Consider the following 26,575-nt stretch of genomic DNA (forward strand, 5'->3'; position numbering starts at 1 on the left):
GCAGCTCAAAGCCAAATTCAAGACCAGCATGGCAGGCTAGGATCAAATTGTGAGTTTATGGAGGCTAAGTCTAGGGTTAAATTTCCAAGTCCAAGTATGAGTCGGTCAAGAACCATCAGAGGGACATTGTTCACAGGAGTTGACAAGGCTTTAGTAGCTGCCACGTGAGTGAAAGTGCAAGAACTCACACCTGGTGGGTGAAATGATGACTAAATAGGTTATAGAAAAAAAACAAGTCACTTGGATTCATTTTTAACTGGAAAGCAAAAGTTGAGAGAATCAATGGGCACTTATCTGAGATTTTGTACAGAGACATAATCCTGGGAATTATACATTCCATTAAATCTCTGTAACCACAGCATACAAGGAATTAAATTATGAAATCACGCTCAGCTTCAAGTTTAAGACCTGGGAGTCCAAAGGCAGCAGGCACATTTAAGACGAAGTGAATTGGTCAAAGGTTGAGAATTTTTAACTTACTTTTATTCATTGTACTTAACAAATGTCTACATTAACTGATAAAAGTGACGCGACTTATGTGAGTAAATATTACTTCATCTCATATTCCTAGCTATCCCATGAGATACATGATCTGCCATCACAATCTTACACTTGAGGACACTGAGTTTTGAAGGAGGTTTTTATAAATGTACCCAGGTCACTGAGATAGTGTGTGACAATCGGGGGTTTACAGTGAATCAATGTAAGTCAACGGGCCAACTTCTTAAGTATGAGGCCCTGCCATGTTTAAATTAGAAGAGAAGAAGTTAAGTAAACATAGACTGTGGTCAAAGCTAAGTTACAGAGCTTTAGGTTTTAGAATAAGGACAGTCCTTCCAAGTTACAAATCTTGGGGTATTGCAATAGAAGGTCTGGCTGAAATAAATCAACATGAAGTCACAGATTTTGAGGCATGCAAGAGGACTGAAACAGAGATTGACTGAATCTTCATAAGATACTGTAGAGGGCTTAAGGCTGGGGACTAAAGAGGGTGACAAAAAATCATTCCAGGAATCATGTCCTCATGTATTCACTCTGGAGTTAGTGTTCACAACAAGGAGAGGCACAGTGGAATCCTCCCACCACCTTAGTGTGTACACATACACACATACATATAAAAGCATATACAATTTCCACGAGCACACAGGGAAGGTTCCGAGATACCTTCTATTTCTATTTGAGAATCTCAGGTTAGGCAAGGTTCTCTAATAGGAATTGGAATTGGGTTAAACAGAGCAAGTCGAAGACCAGGCTCAGAATTTATAGAAATCTAGGAATTTGTGTTTCTTAAGTTTATTTAAATTTTTTTTTGTTTGTTTATTTGAAAAGCAGAGTGACAGAGAGAGAGAGAGAGAGAGGGAAAGACTCAGAAAGAGATCTTCCATCCAGTGGTTGACTCCTCATATGGCCCCAACAGCCATGGCTGGCCAAGATGAAGCCAGGAGCCTGCAACTCCATTGGCTCTCCCACATGGGCGGCAGGGACCCAAGCACTTGAGTCATCTTTTGCTGCTCTCCCAGGCACATTAGCAGGGAGCTGTATCAGAAGCAGAGCAGTGGAACTTGAACAGCACTCAAATGAGTTTCTGGCATCGCAAGTGGCAGCATAATCATCTGTACCACTACCCCTCAAGTTTCTTTTCAGTGGATAAACTTTATATTAAACATTGTGTAAATGCCTGGCAGGAAGGACAGAGGGGGAGATGGAAATTAGTGGGAAGCCCTAAAGAGACTGGCAGAAAATTATTTTGAAAAAAGTATTCTTCCTGTAAACATGGACCAACCACACAGCAGGTCTCACACATATTGCCACCATTCATCAATTCCAAGCAAGGCAACTGACATTTCAGATGAACTGGGTCTATGTGGGTAGGTCTGCTCCAGACAGAAGGAACCATGGAAGCCAGTGCAGTCCACGGACCAATAACATCATCAACATCATCTGGAAATTTGTGGGAAATGCAAATTCTCAGATTCCATCTCATACCTGCTGGGTCAGACAGCTGAGAGGTGGACCCAGCACTCTGTGGGTTCACAGGCCCTGCAGGTGATTCTGATGTGTGCTGAAGAGTGAGAACCTCTCATTTCAGCCAATGTGTATGTCTTCATTTCTGCCTAGCCTCCTGCAAGTCACAGCTAAACTCAACAATTACCTGCAAAAGTTCATTACTGTAGGTGCTTGCTTACATCTATTTCCATGTTAATTATAATTGATTTTTTTTCTTTTCATTCACCTTGTTTTGACTATTTAGTAAGTTGTAACCTTTTTGGAGGTCAGTATATATTAAATCAACCATCATGACATATTTATAAAAGTCTTACTGAGAAATAAAAAAAGAATACTGTATCTGTACAAGAATCCATGAATGTAAGGAATCTGTAAATGTAAAACTGCAGGAGAGTGAACATATATGATAGATTGCTAAGAAAGTAAAAGGAAAAGGATTCTTATTTCGTAGATGTGGTAAAAGGTCGGATATTGGCATGAAAGAAAAAAGAAGATAAAAACCAAACTTTTGATGTTTTCAGGGTGAAAACAACCAACTTAGAGGATGGCAGAAAAGAAAAGTGAAGGAAAGTAAAGTATCTTTGGGGCCAGCGCCATAGCACAGCAGGTAAATACCCTGGCCTGAAGCACCGGCATCCCATATGGGCACCAGTGCTAGTCCCGGCTGTTCTTCCGATCCAGCTCTCTGCTGTGGCCTGGGAAAGCAGTGGAGGATGGCCCAAGTCCTTGGGCCCCTGCACCCGCCTGGGAGACCCAGAGGAAGCTCTTGGCTCCTGGCTTCGGATTGGCACAGCTCCAGCCGCTGTGGCTAGCTGGGAAGTAAACCATCAGATGGAAGACCTCTCTCTCTCTCTCTCCCTCTCTCTGTAACTCTTTCAAATAAATAAAATAAATATTTTAAAACAATGAAAGAAAGTAGAGTATCCTTAACTTTAAGGAGTCTGGTGGAAACCACAATAGTGGCAGACCACATCCATCTGCCTATAAGAAGAGCCTGGAGAACTGGTTAAGAACAAGGGAAAATGGGAAACTTAGCTAAGCCTGAGAAAGAGCTAGGGAATGGGAAAGAAGCACAGAAGAATGGTAACAGTGAAGAAGAGGGAAGGGCAGGGGAGTCTGACTTGATTCCTCCTGTGTCTGAGGATGGAATGCGAGTTAATCTGCAGCCTGCAGTTTGTCAAAGGCTAATGTGCATCTAGCACTCAAATTGACAACTCTAAAGCATGCTTCTTAGGAAATTTATCTTAAATGCAGTAGACTTCTATTTGACCCACAAGAAACTCAAGTGCAACAGCAGAGAGCATTTAGGGGAGGCTTGATCATGGCCTCATTCAGTCTCAGATCTGGAACAAATGTTTGTCTTTATATTTTTTTTCTAATCATCCCAAACATGATCTTGATAACACCTGAGCAAACTTTCTTGTTGGCTGTCACTTCAATAGAAACTCGTTGAACATTAATATTTATTTTGGAAGGACAGAGATTTATGTAGGTTGTTCTTAGAAATACAAAATAAATCTTGAAATGCAAATATGCAAGTTATGAATAACAAATATATATTTAAAGAAAGTTGGTCATAGGGTTTATTCATAACCTAGCAGGTGTGACCTACCCAAAGAGTCATAACAAATTCTTTATTGGTAGAAGAAATATCACCAAAACGTTACTGCCAAGTGCAAGGAAAATGCTTTGTAAATGTAATTCTGAGACATCACTAATCGTTTACAGTTGCATGAGGTACCTTAAAGTTTGAATTCATTTTCTTCACTATCATTTTAGTAGCATTCCTTTTAACATTATCCATTATAAGTAAGTTAATTGCATTATTGAATAAACTATAAGCATTATATTTTGAATAAGCTCTGGAGACACAATAGATTCAAATGACCAGGTTTACAGGAAGTTCTCTTGCATTGCAATGAGCATGGATTGCCACCAGAGAGAGCTCAGTCACTGTATTTTATTAAGGAGAGCACTTTGGATTAGATGAAAAAATTCTCTATCTGCCATTTGGTAGAAGAAACAAAGCTGTTGTTTAATTATATATAATATGCAGAGTCAAGTCCTACAAAGGACTCTCCCAGGTTTGCCATTTGAGAAATCATTTACCCCTGCCACAGAAAGTGTGAGAGGTGCCGAAGGCTGCAGAAGACTTCCAGGGGAGGAAGGGGCTCTTGCTCATTACTGGGGAGGCCTCTTCACAGGCTAGAAATAAATAAATCTACTCTCAAGGCAGCTCAGAGCATGTTTCCAGCCCATCCTGTTGATGCAAAAGAATTGAGGGCCTTTTTTAAAAAAATTCATCTGACAAACACGAAATCACCAGTAAAATAAAATGGAATTTGATAAATAAAATTGATAGATCTTAATATTATTTAATTCTCTGATTCTCAATAAGAAGACTTTTTTCTTGTCACCTGGATCATTTTATTGAACAACAACAAAAAATTGACTATGATAGTACCTGCAATTTTAAGTTCCCTTCCCTTGCCTTGACCATGGTAAGAAAGCTAAATGTAGAAACCTACACTCGAGTTTATCTTCAGGCCGTCCTCTTTCAAGGAGAGACAGGTAGCAGACAATGTCCTTCAGGTGGATGACTTCTGGGGAGCAGGTGTTTGCAGGAGACGTGCGAGGAGGGGTAACAGCGCCTTTACTCATCCTCAGACCTGAAAAACAGTCCATTTGTCTTCATGTTTTACACAGCATTCAAAGTGCTCTCAAACACAAAAGGGGCAGGGAGGCTACAGAGATGGCACACACCCTAGGGACAGACTTTTATACTTCTTCAGCACAGACAAATCACAGCACAGCAGCATGAGAGAGGTGCTCCAGCTGTTCCAAACACAAAAGGTCTTTAAGAGTTCCAGGAAAATGTGTAGTTTGTAAAATCTATGCATGGATTTTGGACTTTTGTACCACAACAAAAACTTATCTTTTATTTCCATTGTTCATGAACTTTTGGAAGTACTCACCTAAGAGAGAGGATTTTGCAATTCAGGGACATGGGGGTTCTGCTCTGCCAGCCAGTGGAAGAGGTTGGTTCAGGATGCCATCCTGGCCCATGGGAAGCATGCATGCAGACTGGAATATGTGAGGGACCACTTTCCCTGTGAGTCTTCCACATGATGAGCTTTAGGTTGATAGTAAGTGACCATTCATTCATAAAAGCGAGTGTTCATAACAGATATTTGTAGCTTTGTGAATGAGACACCCTTTCTGCCATCCAGTTTTCTGCCCATGAGTAGCAGTGAAGAGACCATGAACAGAGACCTAGATGCACATGATGAACATTGGAGAACAGGTGACTGCAGTTGGTTTTTAATGCAGTCTTGTCTTTGTTTCTGAAGCCAACAAATGACCCTGTTCTGGGACGAAGACAGAGAGCATGGAAACCTCTCACAGCTGCTACTGATCATGGATGGCCTGTCTGATGGTCACCTAACAGAAAACTACACAACTGTTCTTTGTTACATCTCAGAGGAGACTCTGAAATCAGATTGTGGACACCTGAGAAGGCTTGCAGGAAACCCCAATGACTCTTTGTGGTATATTTGGCCACAACAGAGGCACTGAGGAGGAATGGCTAATGGGCTCAATGGCTGTTTGGTTGCAAATCAACCAGGAACTACTGAAATGGAGGGAATTATCCCAGCCACACACTTCTGCATGACTGTCTATCCTGAGCACAGATCTGTCTGATGCACCTGATCACACTCCTCTGTCTACTCCATTTCTTTCCATTTACAACTCTGACTGAATACCTTCCATCACATCCAGCCATCTCAAGATTCCTGGCAATTGGGGCCGACACTGTGTCATAGGAGATAAAGCTTCTGCCTGCCATGCTGGCATCACACATGGGTGTCGGTTCGAGTTCCAGCTGCTCCAATTGCAATCCAGTTCCTTGCTAATGTGCGCGAGAAAGCAGTGTAGTATGGTCCAAGTGTCCATGCCCCTTTACCCATGCAAGAGATCTGGAAGAAGTTCCTAGCTCCTGACATCAGTCTGACCCAGCCCTAGCTGCGGTGGCCATCTGGGGAGTGAGCCAATTGTTTGGAAGATCTCTCTCTCTCTCTTCTTGTAACTCTTTCAAATAAATAAAATAAACCTTTTAAAAAGATTCCTGGCAATATAACTTAATGCATCATGAAATGCCATAAGTTAGTTTTATCATTACACATGTTAATGCTCATAAAGTCTGGTGTCCTCCTTGTCTTGTTACAAAAAACCTTCAGCTTTTTCCCATTCAATAGGTTAGCTGCTGACTTGTTACATATGAGCTTCATTATGTTGAGGTATGCTTCTACAATACCTGATTCGGTCAGAGTTTTATCATAAACTGATGTTGAACTTTATCAAATGCATTTCCTGCATCTATTCATGATCTATTTGTATGATTGTTGTCTTTCATTCTGTTGATGTGGTATTTTGCATTTATTGATTTGTGTATGTTGAACTATCCTTGCATTCCTGAAATGAATCCTCGTTGATGACACTGGAATTTCTTTTCGAATTATGCTTGTTTATTTGAAAGGCATAATGGCAAAAGAGAATGGAGAGTGAGAGAGACAGAGAGCGAGAGCAAGAGAGAGAGAGAGAGAGAGAGAGAGAGAATCTTCCATTTATTAGCAGGAACCTGGATAGATAGCAGGGAGAGTAACCAGAATTTGAACCAGGTGTCCCAATCAGCAGCTTAACCCATTGCACCACAACATCTACCTCCAACTCCCATCTGGATGATCTTATGCTGTTGGATTCAATTTACCAGTGTTTTATTGTGTTTTTTGTATCTGTGTTCATCAAGATATTGCCCTGTAGTTTTGTTTCTTTCTCCATTTCTTCCTTTTTCCTTCTTTCCCTCTTTTGTTATGTCCTTGTCAGATTTTGGTATCAAACAATGCTGGCCTGATAGAGTGGATTTGGAAGTATTTCCACACTGCTGTTTTTTTTACAACAATTCAAGAAGAATAAGTGTTTTTTTCTTCTTTTAATGTTTGGTATAATTCAGCAGTGAAACCATCTTGTCCTGAGCTTTGACTGATGGTTCATTGCTGGTTACTGATTCAATCTCACTACTTGTTATTGGTCCATCTGTTTCCTCCTGATTCAGTCTGGGAAAGAATTTGTGCATTTCTTCTAGGTTGTTGAATTTGTTGCCATGTAGTCGTTCCTAGTAATATCTAACAACCTATTATATTTGTTTAGTGTCAATGATAAAGACCCCATTTTCACCTCTAACTTATGTATTTGAGTACTCCACCACCACCTTTTTTGGTTAGTCTACCTATCAGTTTATCGATTTTGTTTATTTTTTCAAAGAATCAGCTCTTGTTTTCATAGAATTTTGTTTATTCATTTATTTTTAGTTTCCATGTCATTTATTTGTGTTCTGAGTTTTCCTCTGTTGATTTAGATTTGAATTTTTATGATTTTTCTAGTTCCTTGAGGTTCAATGGAGAGTTCTTTATTTGAGGTATTTCTTTTTTTTAAATGTAATTGATTGCTATAAACTTCACTCTTAGCACTGCTTTTGCTATATCCCATAGTCTTGGTATGCTGTACTTCCATTTTTACCCATTAGATCTGGAACAAGACAGGAATGGCCATGTTTACCACTTCTATTTGACATGGTATTGCGAGTACTCTCTCAAGCAATTAGACAACAGTAAGAACTAAAGGACATTCAAGTTGTTATTGTTTATGGAAGACATGATCTTATATATAGAAAACCTCAGACTTCATAAAACAAAAAATTATTGTAATTTAAATAAAGTCAATGTAAAAAATCAACAGTATTGCCATATACCAATAGTGAATTATCATAAAAAGAAATTTAAAAGAAACCCCTTTTCCAATAACTACAAAAAAACCTAGAAATAAATTTAACTGAAAAAGTAAAAGCTCTCTAAGGAAAAATAGAAATTATGGATGAAAGAAAGTGAAGATGACACAAAGAACATAAAGACACCTCCTGTTCATGAATGACAATAATTAATGTCATTAAAAGTGCATATTAACTGAAAGTGATTAACAGGTTTAATGTAATCCCCATCAAAATTCCAAGGACAGAAAACACTTCAGGACAGTGGAATGGGCAATATTTCAAATTAAGAACAAGCAAAAATAGGTAAGTAGGATTTAATCAAACTGAAGAGCTTTTGCAACCTACAGAATGGCAGAAAATATTTTCAAGCCATACATTGGACTTGGGATTAATATACAGAATATAGAGAGATCAACAAACTCAATGGCAGAAAAACAAATATTCCAAATAAAAATCAACAACTGATATAAACAACCATTTCCAAAAGGAAGACATATAAATGGCCAATAGGTACCTGATAGAATGCTCACTAAGCAGGGAAAAGCAAATCAAAATCACAATGAGATAGCACCTCACTGCACTAAGACTAGCTATTTTCAAAAAGAGAAAATGTAACAAACATTGATGAGAATGTGTCAGAAAATGAACCCTTTCAGATTGTTGGAGAGAATGTAAATTAGCATGACATTGTGAATAAAAACAATATATGGAGGTTCCTTAAAATACAACTATGAATATAACTATTGTATGAACAAGCAATCCCACTTCTGAGTACATGTCCAAGGGAAATGAAACCCATCCATTCAAGGGACATCTGCACTCCCATGTTTATTGCAGCACCGTTCAAAATATCCAAGGGGTGGAAACAACCTGAGTATCCAACAACTGAGGAACAGATAAAGAAAATGTGGTACATATACACAACAGAACATTACTCAGCTATAAAAAATGATAAAATCTTGTCATTTGAAACAACACATATGGAATGGTCATAAAGCCAAGTACAGAAAGAAAAAAAATTCACAAGACCTCACTCTTCTGGGAGTCTAAGAAATATGCAATATCATAGATGTCAAAAATATAATAGTGGCTACCAGAAACTGGGGAGTGAGGGGTGGGGAAAAACTGAGTGACAGATGTTAAATTATCTGGCACTGTAAGAAGTTCTGGGGTTCTACTACACAGTAGGCTGAAGGCAGACAATGCTCATTCACTGTGAGTTTCTCTGCATACTAAGTACAATGTAAGGTTTTTGGTGGTTTTCACTACAAAGAAAGGCTTGCATTGTGGCCCAGCAGGTTAAGCCATTGCTGGCCATACCAGTATCCCATATCAGAGCACTGGTTTGAGTCTTTCAAATCCAACTCCCTGCTAATGGACCTGGGATGGCAGGAGATAACGGCTTAAGTACTTTGGTCTCCGCCTCCCATTTGGGAGACCAGGATGGAGTTCCTGCCTTCAACTTAGTTCAGCCCTGGCTGCTGTGGCCATTTGTGGAATGAACCACAAGTAGAAGACATCTCTCTCTCGCTCTCTGTCTTTCTCTCTCTCTTTGTCACTCTATCTTTCAAATAAATAAATCTTTTAAAAATGTGAAATGCTTGAAAGGATGATTATTTTTACCTTGAATTATTTTTACCTTTAATTGACACTATGCAACCTATTCATGTAATGAAATCACATTGTACAACATAAATATGTACAATTTTTAATGTATGTTAAATTTATTTAATATATTTTTTAAAATTAACATTAATTGACTATTATGTGGCAGGAACCTGGTCAGAGTTTTAACACAGTTCATCACTTAATTTTCATACTAACACTGAGATTGTATTATTCTCATTTCACAGATGAGACACAGGCATGTAGAGATTACTTTCTTAGAGTTTCATAACCTGTAAGTTCAATCCATCCTCTGTGTTCTACACTAGTGGTTTATAGACTGGTTTTGTTCACAGGCAAAGATAACAAAAGTAAAAAAAAAAATCCACATCTTAATCCAACACACACGCACACACACACACACACACACCATTAGTGAGGTACAAAAACAGTCCAAATCATTTCTTTCCTATGTTAACCTACATCTTTCCTTTCCTATTATTTCATATCCTATTCCATTTTGTATTCTTCCTTTTAAAAAAGTATTTATTTATTCGAAAGGCAGAGTTAGAGAGAGGAAGAGATCTTTCATTCATTTGCTCACTTTCCAAATGGCCACAATGACTGGGGCTGGGTCAGACCAAATCCAGGGGTCTCCCACATGGGTGGAAGGGGCCCGACCACTTGGGCCATATTGCACTGCTTTCCCAGGCACATTAGCAGAGAGCTGGATCCAAAGTGGAGCAGCTGGGACTTGAACTGGTGCCCACACGGTATGCCAGCACTGCAGACAGGGGCTTAACCCACTGCACCACAGTGCTGGCCCCTAATTCTTCCTTAAAATTAAAAGACCTTCTAAATTGAACTCACCACCCTCTAATGGGTTTCAGTTTGAAAAACATTGCTTTACATCTTTCCTTCATTTTATTTACCAAAAGCTTACTTAATTCAAACAAAACCCTATTTTCATATTAACAGAAGTAGCACTACATATCTAACGCAAATAGTTACTTTCATAAATCAGAGAAGGTGCAGAACTAAAAAAAATCTTGAGCTTATTAAAAAACACACAAATGATTGCAACTAGCTAACTAGAGCTTAGCCAGCTGCAGGACTGAGCAGTTCCAACAGATGACACTGACCCTTGACATGCCCATAACTTCCAGACTTGGAGAACACAGCCCTTGAATTATGGTCCGATAAGCTATGACCTAACTCCTCCTGCCTGATGAGCTAATCCTCTCCTGCAGGTTTCTCCCCATGGCACTGGAATGATTTAAACAGCCTGATTTAACTCTTTTACACAAAAGCTCAGAACAAAACAAGAAAAGAAGAAAAGAACATGTTGTGACACTTATTTGGAGAGAAGCCAAACATCCATTTTCATGCATTTTGAGCATACTACGATAATTTGTTTGTACTATAAAACTAAGATGTAAGGCATTTAATGATCTGATTCCCTATACACCACTGAATATAAACAACAGGAGATGTGAAGACCATGTAACTGTTTGCCTTTCCTCTGCATAGAGCACACATTGAACATGACAATACACATGTAATTCATGTTTAGCTCCATTTTGAAGCAGCATATGACTGAACTAAAATTCTTTTTATTTGGAAAAAAAGAGGAAATCATTGACATGTTCTATTCATGACGCACTGTTAACTAAAAGTTCATGAATTTACATTTAAAAGTTCACCAAGGCTATGGGTTTATAATCCAATTCAAATAATGAGCAACTCATAATGCAATCTATATGCTGAAGAATAAATTGACTCTTCTGCAAGCCAAATTTGAAAGAAAGAATATATATATTTTCACAATGACTTACAACCAGACTTTTGATGTTTTTGCAAACTTCTTATTTTTAAGGAACTTTTGGGATCATAGCAAAAGTGAGAGGAAAGTACAGAGATTTCCCATATAGTCTCTGCACACACTCACTCCCTTCCCCATCATCAACATCCCCCACCACCAGAGGGGCACCTTGTTTATAACTGAGCAACCTGCATGTAGACACCTCTGTCACTCACAATGGCAATGCATTCACAATGCAATCTGCACCAGTATTCACTCTTTGTGCTGTACATCCTATGGGATTGGACAAACATGTAATGATATGAAATGACATGTTCAATCTGACTGCATTACAGAGCATATGCATCGCCTTACAGGACCCAGCTCTGCCTACTCTTCCCCTCCACCACTGACAGCCACACCTTTCTATTGTCTCCCTAGTTCTGTCTTTTCCAGGAAGTGTTAGGGCAGGAATAATACAGTATGCAGGCTTTTCAGATGGGCTTCTTTCTCTCAGTTACTTGCATATAAATTTCCTCCAGGTCTCCTGGTGGCTTGAGATTTCTTTTTCCATCTGGATAATATCCCATCCTCCAGATGCAACAGAGTTTATCTATCCATTCACTGAATTTCATAAATGTTGCGTTTGATGAAAATGTCCACAAAATCGGTCCTGCTCCCAGGTCCTTCTCACTGTCTTTATGTGGTACAAATGTTTTTTCACATTTTAGTTGACTTCCTGTCATCAGACTTCACAGAGGAGGCTTTCACACTCACCTCTGTCTTGCAGAGATTTTTCTTTACCTTCTAAAAATGTCTGAAGCTCTTTCCCCCCAGTTTATTTTCCTTTACCATAGATATGAAGAAAAATCCCTTTCCTCCTAGGCAGTGTGTGCTAATTTTTATCCGAAGCAGAGGATACATCTCAATATAAAGGGGCTCATAGTTCTATTTCTAGTGTACAGAAGTCATTTATACCCAACCAAGGATGAAATTCTCTCGGTCACTGAAACCCAACCTGGAGGTAGGCAGAACAAAAGGTGTTTCTGTGGCCCTTAGCTCTGCAGGTCCTGCGGGTGACTGACACCTGTAAGTCGTCTGACTTGTCCAACACTGCACTACTTCAAAAAGTGAAATAAATGTGGACACACACATACTCTACTTGTTCACACATCCATGTGTATACACTGTATGTAAAAGGTGACTTTAAGATGTTTATGGAAAAACGGGATTAAAATATAAAAATCAGGACTATAAACATTATTTCTTAACATAAGCTCCATCAGATTCAAGTCAGTTTCTTAAGTAATGATCCTAGCCATCTATTCCATCCCTAATGAATTGAGGGTTGAGGCCAGAGCTGTGGCATAGTAGATTAAACCTCTACCTGCAGTATTGACAGCCCATATGGGTGCTGGTTCAAGTCCTGGCTGCTCCTTTCGATCAAGCTCTCTGCTAAAGGCCTGAAAAAGCAGTGGAACATGGCCCAAGTTCTCAGGTCCCTGCCCCAATGTGGGAGACCCAGAAGACGTTCCTGGATCCTGGCTTCAGATCAACCCAGCTCTGGCCATTGTGGCCATGTTGGGGATGAACTAGCAGGTCAAAGGCTTCTCTCTCTTTCTCTCCCTCTCTGTCTATAACTCTGCCTCTCAGATAAATAAATAAATCTAAAAAAAAAAAAAAAGAATGGTGGGTTCTGGAATTTAGTATTAATCATTAATGCAATAGTTTTTCACATTATTAATTGAAGAAAAATGTGCCCATTAAGGTTTTTTTTCTCTCTTTTAATTAGGACACAAAAAGAAGTCAGAAGCAACCAAATCAGGAATGGAAGGTGGCTGTCTACTCATTTCCCATGGAAAACACACAACAAAGTGCCTTTATTTGATTAGAGGAACACGCAGGAGCCTTGTCCTGGTAGAGCAAGACTCTGTGGTGTAGCTTCCCCAGTGATTTTTCTTCCAAAGCTTCGTCTAACATTAACACACAATTTTTTTTATCATTCTTTGGCCCTCCAGAAGGTCAACAAGCAAAATGCCCTGAACAGCCCAACAAAGTGCTCCCATGACCTTTATCCTTGACCAGGGCACCTCTGCTTTGGACCACTTCCGCCTCCTGGAAGCCACTGCTCTGATTCAGGATCAACCTGATAAAACTACGGTTCATCCTGTAATAATTCTTGGAAGAAGTGCTTCAGTACCTTGATCCCACTTGTTTAAAATTCCAACTGAAAGCTCTGTTTTAATCTGAGACTGATTTAGGTGCATAAGTTTTTTTCTTTTCTTCTAAAGCTTTTATTTAATGAATACAAATTTCATCAGTATAGCTTTAGGAATTTAGTGATTCTTCCCCCCCATAGCTGCCCACCCAACCCCAGTCCCGTTTCACCTCCTACTCCCTCTCCCATCCCATTCTTCATTAAAATTCATTTTTCATTAACTTTATATACAGAAGACCAACTCTATATTAAGTAAAGATTTCCACAATTTTGGATGCAGAAGTTTTAACACCCATTGAGCAGAAAGCTTGCTCTACTTCAGTTTCTCAGAATTGTGGACCTGAACCAATTGAGAGATTATGGTGTCCTTGTTTCCTCTGTTAATTAGCAGATCTCTGTAATTGTGGCATAAATAAGATTAATTTTTTTCCTCATCGACTGATGTGGATGGTCTGCTGCTATGGCTTTTGTCTTCAACATCATCTCACCTGGTCTTGAAATGATTAATCACGTGCAAGCTGCTGATCTCTTTGGATATTGTTACCTAAAGTGTTTTGTAAAACAATGTTTTCCCATTCTTCCACCCAAATTTCACCATATATTTGATGCTTGTTTTACTTCTATTTTAGCTGATAGAGGCTCTTGTCAAATTGATGTCTTGGGATTGGTGCTGTGGCATAATGAGCTAAGCCTCTGCCTGTGGTGACAGTATCCCATATGTGTGCTGTTTTGACCCAACTCTCTGCTAATGGCCTGGGAAAGCAGTGAAAGATGGACTAAGTGCTTGGGCCCCTGCACTGTGTGGGAGACCCAGAAGAAGCTCCTGACTCCTGGCTTTAGACTGGCCCAGTTCTGGCCATTGTGGCCATTTAGGGAGTGAACAGTGGATAGAAGATCTTTCTCTGTCTCTGTCTGTAACTCTGCCTCTCAAAAAATAAATAAATAAATGAAATCTTTAAAAAAAATGTCTTATCCTTCTTATGGCCTAAAACTATACCCTGTTCAGACATGTTTATATATATACATATACATGTATATATATGTAGTTATTAAACTGCAAAATAATTTTTCTTAATAAAGCTATTTTTTCTTTTAATTTGTGCTTTGTTACACATTGTAGTGTGTCTCAGAGGCCTTCAAAGAGTCCCCAAGAAAATGTACTGGGAAAAAACTATGTATGCATTTAAAATTTTTCTTTTTCTTTTTTTTTGACAGGCAGAGTGGACAGTGAGAGAGAGAGACAGAAAGAAAGGTCTTCCTTTTTCCATTGGTTCACCCCACAATGGCCGCTGTGGCCGGTGCACCACGCTGATCCAAAGCCAGGAGCCAGGTGCTTCTCCTGGTTTCCCATGCGGGTGCAGGGCCCAAAGACTTGGGCCATCCTCCACTGCACTCCCGGGCCACAGCAGAGAGCTGGACTGGAAGAGGGGCAACTGGGACAGAATCCAGGGCCCCGACCAGGACTAGAACCCGGGGTGCAGGCGCCACAGGTGGAGGATTAGCCTATTAAGCAGCGGCACCGGCCTTAAAATTTTTCTGTTGTATTATAAAGTCATACTAAGTTGGTACACACATATGTATATGTTTATGATCATTCTTGTCTTCAAAATTTTAATTACAAAAAGTTAGCATTAGTAAAAGGAAACATTGCTCACAATTATATTCTCTAAGTACATGATATTCTCCTACTCCAATCTAGTCACTCCACTTTTGGTAATAATAACCTAATAAATTATTCTCAGATAATTTTAATTCCAGTCTTAATAATCAATGCTTAGCAAATAAGTTTTTAATGTACGTTAAATTAATACCTCTGCTCCAGTCAGTTCTATTATCAAACAAATGCAGTTTGGTTAAAGAACACAGTGATACTGTCTCTAGTTTTCATGCATGTTTTAAAATAAAATGTTAAAAACTAATAACAAATTACATTTGTAAACTTACAGAGAAATGTAATACCATAGCAATCTGGATTTTCTGTGTATTACACTGGTTTGATTTTCAGAAATTTATGAGACTTATGAAGTAATTTACCACATTGTATCATCATACTTCCAATAGACATACTACTGACCTTGATGAGTAGCACAATCAAGAGTAAAAACACTTGATGTTGGTAATATGACATGTTTCATAGATTCCACATTAACCTTCAAATTATGCTCATCTTGGGATCCAAGTGTAATTATTTTTTATTCTTTATGCTTACACGAACTGTCTGCAAGCAGTAGATTGGGCTACAAATCAACAGAAAGGTCAAGTAGATGGTGAACTAAGATTCTGGACTACAGCTCCAGATTGGAGACTAGGTTTGGACAAATCCCTCTGAAAACAAAGTCGGGTCTCATGTATTTGGACACTGCCTGGAAACTAAACAGCCAATTACGAGGCATGGACTTAAAGAAGTGCTGGTCTTGCAGAGTAATGTTCTAGAGCAGAACAACTGTGTGCACCTGTGTGTATGCAAACACATGTGCATGGTGACCCTGTTTGACTCTCTCTTGTCTCAGAGATGAGAAGATGCAAAGTCAAGTAAATACTGAAAACCATTCATTGTCCTATAGCTGTCAGTCAGGGGAGTGAACCCTTGAATACAGGTCAAGTAACCCTAAACTTTGGACTCTTTTCAAAAGCAGTAAAAACAAAATCCACAACAGAGCTGCCCAATACAACTTCCCACACTGAGAGAAGTATTCTATATGTGCGTTGTTCAACTGAATAGTTTGAACCACATAAAATGTAGGTATTATGGACAGAGCAGGGTGAGGCTCCTCCAATGCATGCACATGTTTAGTTTAAACCCTCAAGACTTATGATAAGGACGGATGGATTGAAGGTGGAGTTCTGATCTAATTATGGCATCTGAGAGTTGGATCTGGTGGCAGATCTTCACGTCACTGGGGTCTTGCCGTCATGGAGTAGTTCTCAGAAGAAGCTTGGTTATGTAAGCTGAGATCCACCTCACCTCCCTCTGCTTCCTGGCTGGCCATCTGAGTGTTCTCCACTTTGCTCTGCATGGCCGGCCTCCATTAAGACATCAGAATAATGGGGCTGCCAGTTCCTGAACTGTGACCTCCACAATGTAAGCCAAAATCAGCCTTTCCCTTCTTTAAAAGCTCCTCGCCGGTATTTTAGTGAAAGTAATCACATTCTGACTAACACATGGCATTAGCTACAGGTGGCTGATGGATACCAATGCAGCCTACTTGCTTGTGCACAGGTAGATAACTGAAAGTTGGTAGAATTACTGCAGTCACTTGACCACATTTAAGCATCGGACAAAAAAAAGTTAAGCCACTACATATTAAAAGAGGCCACAATATCAAATTGTCCATATTTATCCTATTAAAAAGTAATTTCAAGAATGCCTCTTAAACTCTATTCTTTTGGATTATGACATATTTGTAAACAAGGGTGGTTAAATTTGATCTTTGCACTGTGTATCAAAACAAAAACACTGAAATATAATCTGGTTTATGAATATGGTAATGATTAGATTTCCCTGAGCATTTATAACACATTGAATACTAATTGAAATGATGTAAATGAATTATGTGCTTTCTTTTCATTCTCAGTCCCCAGTATTATTACTTCCACCATTTCACACTGAAGAAAGCAGAAGCTCTGGTACCATCCACAAGGCCATCAGAGTTGGCTTCTCACACTTAAGCATGATCTCTGAGGTGGACAGAAAACAAATCAGATCTGTCCCTCTCTGTAAAAACCTTTGCTTTAAGAGATCTGTTGATCAGCTCATAAACCATTGGGAGGAAAACAGGAATCCTAGCCACATTTAGAGCTCTAAGTTTTCTTATCCAAGTTGGTCCCTGCTGTTGGCCATCCATTGCACTGTAGACAAACACACACACACACACACACACACAAACACACACGTACTAAATCCCAGCAGCAGCGTATAGGAATATGGATTAAGAATGAGTTTTTTTACCTTTCTAGTTTTAAAATAGACACACAACTACTATGCTCTTTATAAACATTAACCAAAATAAATAAATTTGAAACTTTTTAACATTATTCATGTAAAGCCAGACTTTAGGTACTGAAAGTAAAGCACTAAAGAAAGTAGATGAGAAATCCTATTTCCATGGTGCTTTCATTGTAATGAGTCCAAGCAAATAATTGACATCACTGCATAATTTCCATCTGCTACTAGTAGTTTTACAACATATTAGAAATAATGTTATGATTGATTTGATCCTCTGCAGAATACTAAATATTTATTTTTCTCTAATACACACCAAAAATATAACTAAGCATTGTTGAACATTACAGTGTGAAAATCTTAAGACAACCTACTCGTTTACTATGCAATTACTACAAGATGACTGAAAAATACAAATGTCTCTTTATCGTGGGTGAATTAACCTAACGATAAAAGGTAGAAAATTTGAAGACAAAATCTTATTTAGTGTATTCAGGTGGCAGACTAAAGAAACCTGTATAATGAAGTCCATTGCATTCAAAATCATTTAATAATTAAAGAGGAAATCTCTTACTTCACTGACAGTAATTTTACTGTGAACATCAATGAAAAGTTGTGACCTTTTCTGGCTGCAGGGAAGTGATTGAAGAATAAAATTTTATCAGAGTTAGAAAATTTGTAGATCACTACCACTAATAACAATCATTAGAATGTGAATCTGGTACCACAGAGGTATGGAATGTAATGGTTGATAAATGTTAACTGGCCAATTGATACAAGTTCTCCAACCTTTATTTCTAGACTTTTATTTGTGAGTATGTAAGCTGATACATCATCAATAAGTATATGAACATTAATAAATGATCAAATAGGGGCAAGGGTTTGGCCTAGTAGTTAACATGCTGGTTGGGAAGCTCACATCACATATGGGCATCCTGGTTCCACACGTGATTCCGGCTTCTTTCTTATTCACACCCTTGGAGGCAGCAGATGTTGGCTCAAGTGAGTGGGACCCTAGTACACATGTGGGAGATCCAGATTGAGTAAGGGCCTCCAATTTCAGTGTTGACTCAGCAATTGTAAGCATTTGGGGAGTGAACCAGCAGATGAGAGTTCTCTTTGTCTCTTAAATAATAAATACAAAAATAAAGAAAAGTTTAATATTGGAATCTAAGTAAAATAAATGTACCAATATATTTTAAATGGCTTCTACAATCCTGAAATCTTTTCATTTCATATTCACACAAGCCTTGCTATCTTCAGTTTTTATCTGTTTATTTATTTTGAGATCCTGTCTACTCTTGTTTGCATTGTGGAAAGTAAACAAAAGACCTATGGTGATACTGCACAGTACACACACACACACACACACACACACATATTTTATTTTGATCAATAATTGTCATTGGACAATTTCATGCTTTTAATTGATTAACTTCTTTATAGACAAAAGGAAATTTTTCCTCAATTTCTGTCTAAAATAAAATCTATATTGTGATTCTTTCATTGCACAATAATCACAAAATGAATTAAATTCTACACAGATATTGTAGCTTACAGATATGTGTATTTTACCAACATAAATCACTTAACCATTGCTCTATTAGGTGGGGAATGGGAGGGTTGAGGACCAAAGACAAGGTACTTTAAGTTTCATAGCGATGGCTGCCATCTTGGTGTTCCATATCTGCTGGACCTTTTATGCTTTCTTTTGAGTCCTTTCATGATCACTCCCATAGCACTGTGTGATTTCTGCTCAGCTTAAAATCCTGCCATGACTTCCCAATTTCTTCTGGATAAAATTCGTACCCTTTGCATGGCATAGAAAACTCTCTCCTTTGTGAACTCAATGTCCTCTCTCTTCTCTGCTGCTCTGGTCACTTCATCTGTACCAGCCCAGCTGAGGCAAGGCATAGGGCCAGACCACTCAGTACTCCTGAGGAGTCCGCCTGGCTCCATCCAGCTTCTCAAGGGCTTTGGGACTCTGATCCTGCGGGACCCTTTCCCACCTCATCCCACCTGCAGGCCATGACCATGACCATTGTCTCTGCTGAGACCAATGCAAAGAGGCTCCTTAGGACTCTGAGGCTGGCTCAAGTGACTCATTAGAAGAGCAGACTCCCCGCCATCATCTGTCTTCTTTGCGTGTTCTCTTCCAATAGTACTCGTTGCCATCTGACACTAGGTATGTATTTACTCATTTGTTTGTCTCTCCCCACTAGAAACTAAATGAGAGAAGAGTTCCATTTTTCTCACTTACGAACTTGAATAGTCAATGACACTGCACCATGTAATTTATTCAATTTTAAATCAATGAGTTCTGAATGCCTTCTGGTTCATGTGGTGCCCTTTGATGCACGTCTATTCGTATTTTAGGAGAAATCCCTGTTACGTTTTCTTCTTGCAACTCTCTTCCCATCCTTTCCCACCAGTACCTACCTGGGAACTCGAACTGACTGTCAGAATCTCAGTCTAATGACTAGTGCAATGGGCCAGCTTCCCTGTTCCTCCAGTCTTACTTGGGTGCCTCCATTACTGTGCTATTTGTACACTCAGTTCGTAAGATGATAGCAGCATTTATTGTACTACGTCATAATGGATCTCATAACATGTCTTCATTAAAGGACTCATCATTATTTAGTAATTCAAGGCATATAATGCATTTAAATAAATAAATGGATGGCTGGATGCATGAATGATTAATTAGGTTCTAGCATTTGGCACAGCAGTTAAAATGCCACTTGGGCTACCTACATCCCATATCAGAATGCCTGGGTTTTACTCTCACCTCTGTTTTCAATTCCAGTTTCCTGCTAATGCACACCCTGGGAGGTAGCAGTGGTGGGTTAATTACTTGGGTTCCTGCCACCCATGTGGGAGACACAGATCAAGTTCTGGGCTTCTGTTTTCACCCTGCTCTAGCTCAGGCTGCTGGAGGCATGTGGACAGTGAGCCACAGAATGGGAGATTTCTTTTTGTCTGTCTGTCTAACTCCCTCTGCCTTTCAAATAAAAAAGGAGTAACTAAATGATACTTCTGCTCAACTAACTATGATCTGATGCAGAGAGTGCTAAGAAAATCTTTTCCTTCTGTCCTATGAAACAATTAATAAGAAACAGCAAAAACTCTACACTGGCCTGTGGCTAATGCCAGACACTTAGTATGTCTGAGTCAACACTTAGGACACGCAGAGCCCAGCAGGAAGAAAGAATATGAGTGTCTGAATGAGGTAAACAACGTATGACATCCTCTTTTAATTATTATATTCCTCAGGAAACTGCTTACTGCTGTTAATTGCTGTACTGTGTGGAAAGAAAGCTCATTTAGCTAAAGGCAGTTAATTCACAAAGTCTCTGTGGGAATCTAGTAGGGACAGGGATGCTACAAGACAGAGACAGTATATCTTGTGCAAGTTCCCAGTGTGCACTCAAGGTTTGCTACCTTATTGATCATTGGATTCCTAACAGAGAGAATAATATATGCTATTTATTTTTCATTTGTTTAAAGATTTATTTATTTATTTATTTGTAAAGTAGAGCATCAGAAAGAGAGAGAGAGAGAGAGAAGGAGAGAGAGAGAGAATCTTCCAACAGCTGGTTTCTGCCCAAAAGGCCCGAACAACCTGGGCTGGACCAGGCTGAAGCCAGAAACCAGGAACTGCATTCAAGTCTCCCACATGGATGACAGAGCCCGAGTACATGGGCCACTTTCTGCTGCCTTCCCAAGTGCATTAGCAGGAAGCTGGGCAGAAATCAGAGTCGCCTGGACTTGAACCATCTCTCTGATAGGTGAAGCTGGTGTTGCTGCCCACACAGTGGTTTAACCTACTGTGCCACAACGTGGGCCCCAGTGCATGCTATTTAGTTACAGCAAAGCACTGGATGAAGATTGAAGAAGAATTGGGTTTTCCTATGGAGAAAAGATAAGGAAAAGTGAAAAGAGGCAGGGAGTCCTGATCTAGCAGAGTGTGCATAAATTACAGCACATAGTTAGGTATGGAAGAGGCTGCAGTGAGTGGGGCAGGAGAGAGAATTAGGGCTGTCATCACACTCTGTAACCTGCAAGGCACCGTGTTTCACACTGTGGAAATCCAGTTTTACTGCTGGATTTTTTTTTCTTATCTCTGCTGCCTGGCCCCGGATGCCTTATTAATGTCATAAAGGTGGGGGAGATCAGGACTCCCAGTAGCCTTATCTCTGTATACCTACTCCCTTCACCAAAGCAACTCTGCTTTCGTCAGCTTTAAATAGCAAGGATTTAAGTTTGCCTGAAATACTAAACTGCAAGAAAATTAAATAAAAAAACAACACTGCAATCGTTTTGGTAAAAGCCAGAACAGGAATGGACATAATCAAGTTTCAGTTAGTAAGAATATTTTGGAGAAAGAAAATCCGGGCCTGGCTGAGAGTCAGTTGGTGGTCTCCGACACAATAAATGATGAATTAAATTATGACACAGGCAGACTGATGTGGAATAAGATGCAGGGAGAAATGGAGATCATTTGGGGGTTAACTAAGTATGAGGAGTGGGGCACTGGAGGGTAGGAGGAGTTCACGATTTTAGGGCTGGTATCAGGTAGATACCAGCCTTTCATCAAGAAAAGATGGACACGGCAACAGGCACAGACGGGTATGAACAGAGAACCGTCAGAGAGTTTGGTGTCTTTTGGGACATCAGAACAAAGCGCTCCTTCTGGAATATATTAAACACACATTCTTTGTGAACAGAGGAAATGGTTCTGAGTTGTATGGAGGAGTAATTGAGGCATTTTATGTCTGGCACCTCCTGCTATGGTTTAAGTAGGATAACGCTCCTGAGCCGGGCAGGTGTTCAACCTCCAGGGTCAAAAGGTACGGGGCAAGCAGGTAAAGCTGCCATCTGCAGCACCAACATCCCATATGGGCGTCGGTTAGGGCCCTGGCTGCTCCACTTCCTGTCCAGCTCCCTGCTAATGTGCCTGAGAAAGCAGCAGAGGATGGCCCAGGGGCTTGGGCCCCTGGACCCATAAGGAAAACTCAGAAGAAACTCAGTGGATGGAAGATCTCTCTCTCTCTCTCTCTCTCTCTCTCTCTCTCTCTCTCTCTCTTCCCTCCCCCTCTCCCTCTCCCTCTCATTGCAACTCTGACTTGCAAATGAATAAATAAATTTTTATAAAGAAAGGTAAGAGTACTAAAGTTGCACACTTAGTTCAATCATGGTGTGTAAGAGTGAACCTAGTATGAAGTCCTTGGTCATTGGGGCATACCCTCAGAATGCAGTTCTTAGGAGAGGACTGGTTATAAAGCTGAGCTGGGCCCTGCCACTTCCTGCTTCCTGACCCCTGATGGGATCCTCCTCCAGACCCAACAATGGCTGAACCAATGGGACCTATCCACAACCGGAAGCCATAGCGCTGGAACGCGAACGTGAGCTGTGTGGAATTACTTCCCTTTTGAAGCACATCTCCTTTGTTTGTAAACAGCCTGTCTTAGATATTTTGTTACAGTAACAAAAAGATGGCTAATGTATGTCTTACTTCTTAAATGATGTGAAAGAAAAATTCGTGAGTTGAGACTGAGAGAAAAGACTTGAATAAACATAAGGAGGTTTGAAAAGTCTAACATGATTGATATAGGGGACAGGTCAGTTAATAATGGATATTGAAATTACATAAAAATCATTGATCATCAAATAATTTTTACAGTTTTTTAAGCTGAAGGAATGTTAAGGCTACATAAATACTGGGTAACAGGAATTATTAGTGCTAACTATCTGCACATTTATGAAATGCCTTCTCAATGTTTAAGCTGTAAGGACTGAAATATGGGATCACGATACCGATTGAGGGTTGCACCACTTGCAGAGAAGTCACAGCTAGTTGATATTCTACAAAGGCAGTCAGCCAAGTAGCAGAGTCTAAAGAAGAAATTACGATTGGAAGTTGGTCACTGGATTGACATAGACGGGAGACATTCATAGAGACCTGATATGCACACAGAGGCAGACAGAGATAGGAGGAAAGTACTGTATTTGGGTTTTTTCACAAATCCGAAGTCCAGCATAGGACTAGTGGAAGTGATCATCTTACATTAGGTGATGGGAAGCACTTCTGTTGTAGTAGAACATCCCACAAAATAAGTCATCCCTTTCATGAAATGCCAGAGGGACCTAATGATATTACAAGTCACATAAAACACAGCCGTACCCATGCACACACATACACACGATTTACACTTATTTATATTTAGTGTTTTTATTATGTAGATACTAAATGTTCCATTATCATATTGCTATGTTGACTATAACTTATTAACCAAGTTATGTTTTCCCTTTTTAGTTTTGCTTTCTTTGAGCTCTTATTTTCCAGTTGGTACACCGAATGAAGAATTGCTATGTTATTCTCACTGTTACTGTGGTAATGAGATAGAGTGCACGCTAACAAAATAATCAAAGTTGATGATAGCACTTCTGTGTTCAAAGGTAATTTTGTGATTTTTAAACCACAAATCTGTTGTATAGGCAATAGATTATTGCAAAGCAAGGTTTTAAGGAATGGAAAGACATTTCTTTTTCCAGACTTCTAATCACAGCTACATCAGTCCTGGAAAATTTTATTGTTGTGCTGTGATCTTTGCTCCCCAAAGCTATGAAAACTAAATCTAAAAAGAGCATAGGGTTAGAAATAGCCCTGGCAAGGATACAGTGCCCTCTGTTGCAAAATGTGGAAGCCAGGCTTTGAAAAGGAGTCAGAGAACTTATTCCCTGCAAGTAGGTCTGTACAGAATATGAGGTTGTCCCAAATGAGGTACAATTTCAAGGACACTGTTCTCCCAGTGCTTGTATTTTGGAATTTTTCATTATTAGGATTTGAATTTTACTCCTAATAAATCTTACATCTTCGGTTTAGTACTTTAAATATAAAAAAAGACAGTTTGAAACTTGGATTCCATACAAAACCATATAAGTAATTAGCACTGCTCCATCTTCCACGTCTGATACATTTATTTAGATGGACAACATACCAAAAAAAAAAAAAAAAACTTTTTCAGAATCTAAAGACAGACTTGCTGCTTGTAAAATAAAATAAAAGATAACTTCATGATTTTATTCATTCCAGGGGGTGTGCCAATCATTTTTAGCATGTAGAAGAAAACAGGAACTGTGAAATTTGGAAGAGTTCACTTCTAATAATACATGCTAAGGACCAACAATGAAAACTCAGAAAAAAAACCAGTTCTTTTAATCCATGGTATATTGAGAATTATCTAAGGAATGACAAATCTGAGAAGAGAAAAATTGTAATAAGCATATTAGCTGTCATCTATGAAGCATTATAAAGCGAAAAGCCGATGTTTGTTTGCTTAATATTTATTTATTTATTTGTGATGCAGAGTTACAGACAGTGAGAGCGAGATACAGAAGGAAAGGTCTTCCATCTGCTGGTTCACTCCCCAAATAGCTGCAATAGCCAGAGCTGTGCCAATCCAAAGCCAGGAACCAGGAGCTTCTTCTGGATCTCCCACGCGGGTGCAGGGGCCCAACCACTAGGGCCATCTTCTACTGCTTTCTCATATGCATTAGCAGGTAGCTGTCTCAGAAGAAAAGCAGCTGGTGCCAGCTCACTGGGCTAATCCTCTGCCTGTGGTGCTGGCACCCTGAGTTCTAGTTCTGGTCAGGGCGCTGAATTCTGTCCCAGTTGCTCCTCTTCCAGTACAGCTCTCTGCTGTGGCCTGGGAAGGCAGTGGAGGATGGCCCAAGTGCTTGGGCCATGCACCTGCACGGGAGACCAGGAGGAAGCACCTGGCTCCTGGCTTCGGATCAGTGCAGCGCGCCGGCCGTGGCGGCCATTTGTGGGGGTGAACCAATGGAAGGAAGATCTTTCTCTCTGTCTCTCTCTCTCACTGTCTAACTCTGCCTGTCAAAATAAAAAAAAAGCAGATGGGAACTGGGTCTACAATCGGCGCCCATATGGGATGCCAGCACCACAGACAGAGGATTAACTTACTGTGCCACAGCACCAGCCCCTGATGTTTGTTTTTAAAAAGCGTGGACCAACATGTATATGATTGCTTGAGGAAAAACATACAATGTTATTAACACAGGGAAAAGGCAGCACAAAACTCCATAATGCAGCCTTTTCATAAACATTGTGCTTATGTCTTATTTATCACTTTTACATTTTTATGTATCATGTTATCAGTGTTTAAACTTCTCATCTCTACCAAAAATTCCCTCTTCTTCTCTGTGATCTGAGGACTGGCACCTTCCAGCCCAGAGCTCTGCTGGGATGCTGGGGCTCTTTTCATGGGGATTTGTAAGGGGGAAACAATTTTCATAAGGATCTAAGGTGTTCCTTGCTTTTCTCATTCTCATTGTCTCGAGAGTACATATGCAGTGATGTCTTCACAGACCTGCATGAGATATGGGAGCAGAAAAACCAATGCAAATCTGGTGATCCAGGTGCTTTCTATAAAACAGATCTGCAAGGACATCCAGCTACGTCCGCCTTGGACCAACCTTCTTTTCTTTCTGAGAGCAGTTATTTTTCATGAAATAGGCTCCTTTTGCTAATGTCGGTTGATTGCTGTTTTTGTTAGGGTGACTCATCTTCTCTTTTGATAGCATCCAAGCTAACAAAAAATGTCAGGTCCTCAGTAATTTTGAGTTCAAAAAAGCGTCCTGAGTTCATAGAGAGAAACCCTCCAGCAGGGCACATTTCTACATTGCTGCCCCGTGTCCTGTTGGTTCTGCAGCGGAGCAGGTGAAAGACGAGGAGGAAGGGAAGGGGTGGTTCCTGCCAGCACTGCCGCTTCAGGAAGCGTCTCCTGCATGTCAGTAGCGGCAGGTCTGATTTTGCAGCTGCATTGCGTTTCCACCCCACACAGGCCCACTAGGCTCCAGCTACGTGATCTGGTAAGCCCATGGTGATAGCCACTTCAGTTCCATTTCCGCATCTACCCAGGCATGCTGAGCTTCCAGTTACAGGAATGTGGTGATGCACTCTTCTCAGAGATCTGGATTCCAGGACTCCAGGCCCCTCCTTGACCACCAGAGGCCACAGCTAGCCTGGACGCGCCCCTCCACAGACCGCTGCTCTGAGAACTGTGTCCCCCCCCCCCACAAGGCCCTTTCTCTGGGCTGCTTCTGTGTTCTCTGCTAACTCAATCCTCCAATGCCAACTGGCCATGTTCTGTC

At 40.0% G+C, this 26,575-nt stretch overlaps 1 protein-coding gene across 16 annotated transcripts in view; it reads right to left on the reverse strand.

Annotated features, from left to right (window-relative positions):
* The window catches only part of DGKB (diacylglycerol kinase beta), a 773,939-nt gene that overhangs the window by 550,422 nt on the left and 196,942 nt on the right, over window positions 1-26,575 (reverse strand). For all 16 annotated transcript variants that reach the window (XR_011382945.1, XM_051832536.2, XM_070059385.1 and 13 more), the window contains one exon: window positions 4,536-4,676. Coding sequence is in view for 15 of the 16 variants with exons in the window: in XM_051832536.2 (XP_051688496.2) it covers window positions 4,536-4,676 (141 nt within the window). In the remaining variant the exon portion in view is untranslated. The remainder of the gene's footprint in view (window positions 1-4,535; window positions 4,677-26,575) is intronic.

The sequence above is a fragment of the Oryctolagus cuniculus genome, chromosome 16, assembly GCF_964237555.1.
Source record: "Oryctolagus cuniculus chromosome 16, mOryCun1.1, whole genome shotgun sequence".
Taxonomy (NCBI): domain Eukaryota; kingdom Metazoa; phylum Chordata; class Mammalia; order Lagomorpha; family Leporidae; genus Oryctolagus; species Oryctolagus cuniculus.